At 40.8% G+C, this 2026-nt stretch overlaps 1 protein-coding gene across 1 annotated transcript; it reads right to left on the reverse strand.

Annotated features, from left to right (window-relative positions):
- Positions 1 to 354: 354 nt before the first annotated feature.
- On the reverse strand, positions 355 to 1808 carry LOC147464167 (uncharacterized). The gene is made up of 4 exons (XM_086482650.1): positions 1634 to 1808; positions 1433 to 1518; positions 1262 to 1323; positions 355 to 1172 (listed from the first exon to the last, which is right to left on the reverse strand). The coding sequence occupies exons 2-4, from the start codon at positions 1471 to 1473 to the stop codon at positions 961 to 963; spliced, it is 315 nt and encodes a 104-aa protein (XP_086338776.1). The 5' UTR covers positions 1474 to 1518; positions 1634 to 1808; the 3' UTR covers positions 355 to 960.
- Positions 1809 to 2026: the final 218 nt, after the last annotated feature.

Raw genomic sequence — 2026 nt, forward strand, 5'->3', positions numbered from 1 at the left:
TATCAAAACTAAGGAAAAAGAAATTATTTTCAGTGTTTTGAGCTATATAGCAAAACAAGAATGGAGATGGAGTCTCTTTCGATACTGTGTGTAAAGTTTTAAAAATACTTCAGAAGAGCTGTAGAACAAAACATAAATGGAGTTTACTCTGCATTGTGCCAACCTCTCCCTGCTCAAGAGAGGCAGGGAAGCCTGTTTGTCTGGCTTGTTGGTTGATTTTGAACGAGAACTACATTCCATACTTTGCCATGCACTCCCTAATTTCACTTACTTTGTGAACTAACAAGCAGCATAATTTCCATTGAAAGATGTACAATCTGCCAAGCAAGACAAAACAATTTGACCACAAAGAACACGGTTAGATTCACAAATCTCCTTTGGGATGCGGCAGCCATTGAGCCCCCTGCAAACACAGATGGCCCGTATCGAGCAACTACCTCATTAGACAAGTCCTTCCCTTTCCTGACATGCGCATGGGAAAGAGAGAATTGAAGCTAGCAAAACCATGTAGAGCTTAGTAGAACTAGACTCACAACCCATACTTGGATGTAACTTCACTACTCGTACAAAGCTCCAGCCTATGCCCAAGCATGCGCCTGCCTGCTTGTTATCAGGCAGTCTAAGCCTTCACAAACTCGCAGTAATTAACAAAGAGCTAGCAGTTTAATGTTTTCTATGCATACAACTGTAATCTTCCTATTCACAATGGAAAGTCCTTTCGAAGGTGTGACACATCACCTACTGTTCTGAACAGATATCTGGTGCTCAAGAAGCATTCTCAAGGTTGGGCTCTTCTGATTGAAAACTGAAATTGAAGGATGATTATACACCTTTCTCAAGGAAGCTGTGGGCTACATATATAAGCTTGAGACTATATGTATATGGGCATACAAGAGCATTTCATAAACTTGGTATTATACACTAAAGTCTAGAGCACTGGCAACATTTTGCTTCTTCAGTTCAGCAAATATTGCAGACTCCACAAAGAGAAAAAAGACTCACAGGATACTCCTCTGCATAGATCTCTTTGCCGAGGCCCAAAATGTAGAACTTAAACGACTTCTTTTTGTCGGCCATGACCACTCTTGTCACAGGTATGAAGCTTATTTCATGCCTTTCACAGATTACCCGGGCAGACTCTGGAATGAAAGCGCGTTCCGAAATGACGGACTCTGAAAACTTACTCAAACCATCAGAGAGGCAAGCAGGTTCACACTGATAACTCTGGCTTTTATACAGCCTCATTTCCCGCTCGCCTTACTGAAGTACACTTCATCAGGCACAGACTTTGTTGCACAAACACGTTTCACCAAGATGGTCCTCCTGAATGCAGAAAGCGCAGAGCATGTTGAGTTTGAAGTACTTTTGGGGAATGAAAGACATTCTCCCAGAGGCCATTTTGTGATTTTTTGACAGCCCTATATTGCCTCACCAATTCACACTGAGGAGAGTAAGGCACCTTGTCCATGACATTCCCTGCACCTCATCCACGTTTGAGAGTTCTCAGGACTGTTGCAGCTAAAATACAAATGCAACAACACCGAGAAATATTTAGCAAATAAAACTAGTAAATAAGAATTATTGAAATACAGAAGTGGCAAGCCTTTGCATGAGTTTGAACCAGCAGCCTTACCTGAAGAACCTCTTCCACTTTTCATGAGGAACTGTAGCCTATGCAACTTTCCTAAGCAATCTGAAGGTTTTGAAACAGCTTGTATCAATTACAAGTAAAATCATTTGAAAATTTAGGTCTTTGCCTAAGACAGAATAACAGCAAACCCTAAGAGTGTGTAAGAGGGTTGGGTGAGGGAGAGCACGGGTAGTAGAAAGGAACCTGTTTGCATACCAAAAAGTTTCAAAGACAAAATTCCAAGCTAACTTTTACCATCATGCATATTAACCTTATCCTCACAATTGGAACAAATACATTAGGGAAAATTACCAAAATACCCCCGTAATTTGTGGAAATTCCCAAAATACCCCTCAATTTTCAAAAATTCCCGATATACCCTTCTATCAATTTGGG

Source organism: Adiantum capillus-veneris, chromosome 2 (genome assembly GCF_014529385.1).
Source record: "Adiantum capillus-veneris isolate H3 chromosome 2, ASM1452938v2, whole genome shotgun sequence".
Taxonomy (NCBI): Eukaryota; Viridiplantae; Streptophyta; class Polypodiopsida; order Polypodiales; family Pteridaceae; genus Adiantum; species Adiantum capillus-veneris.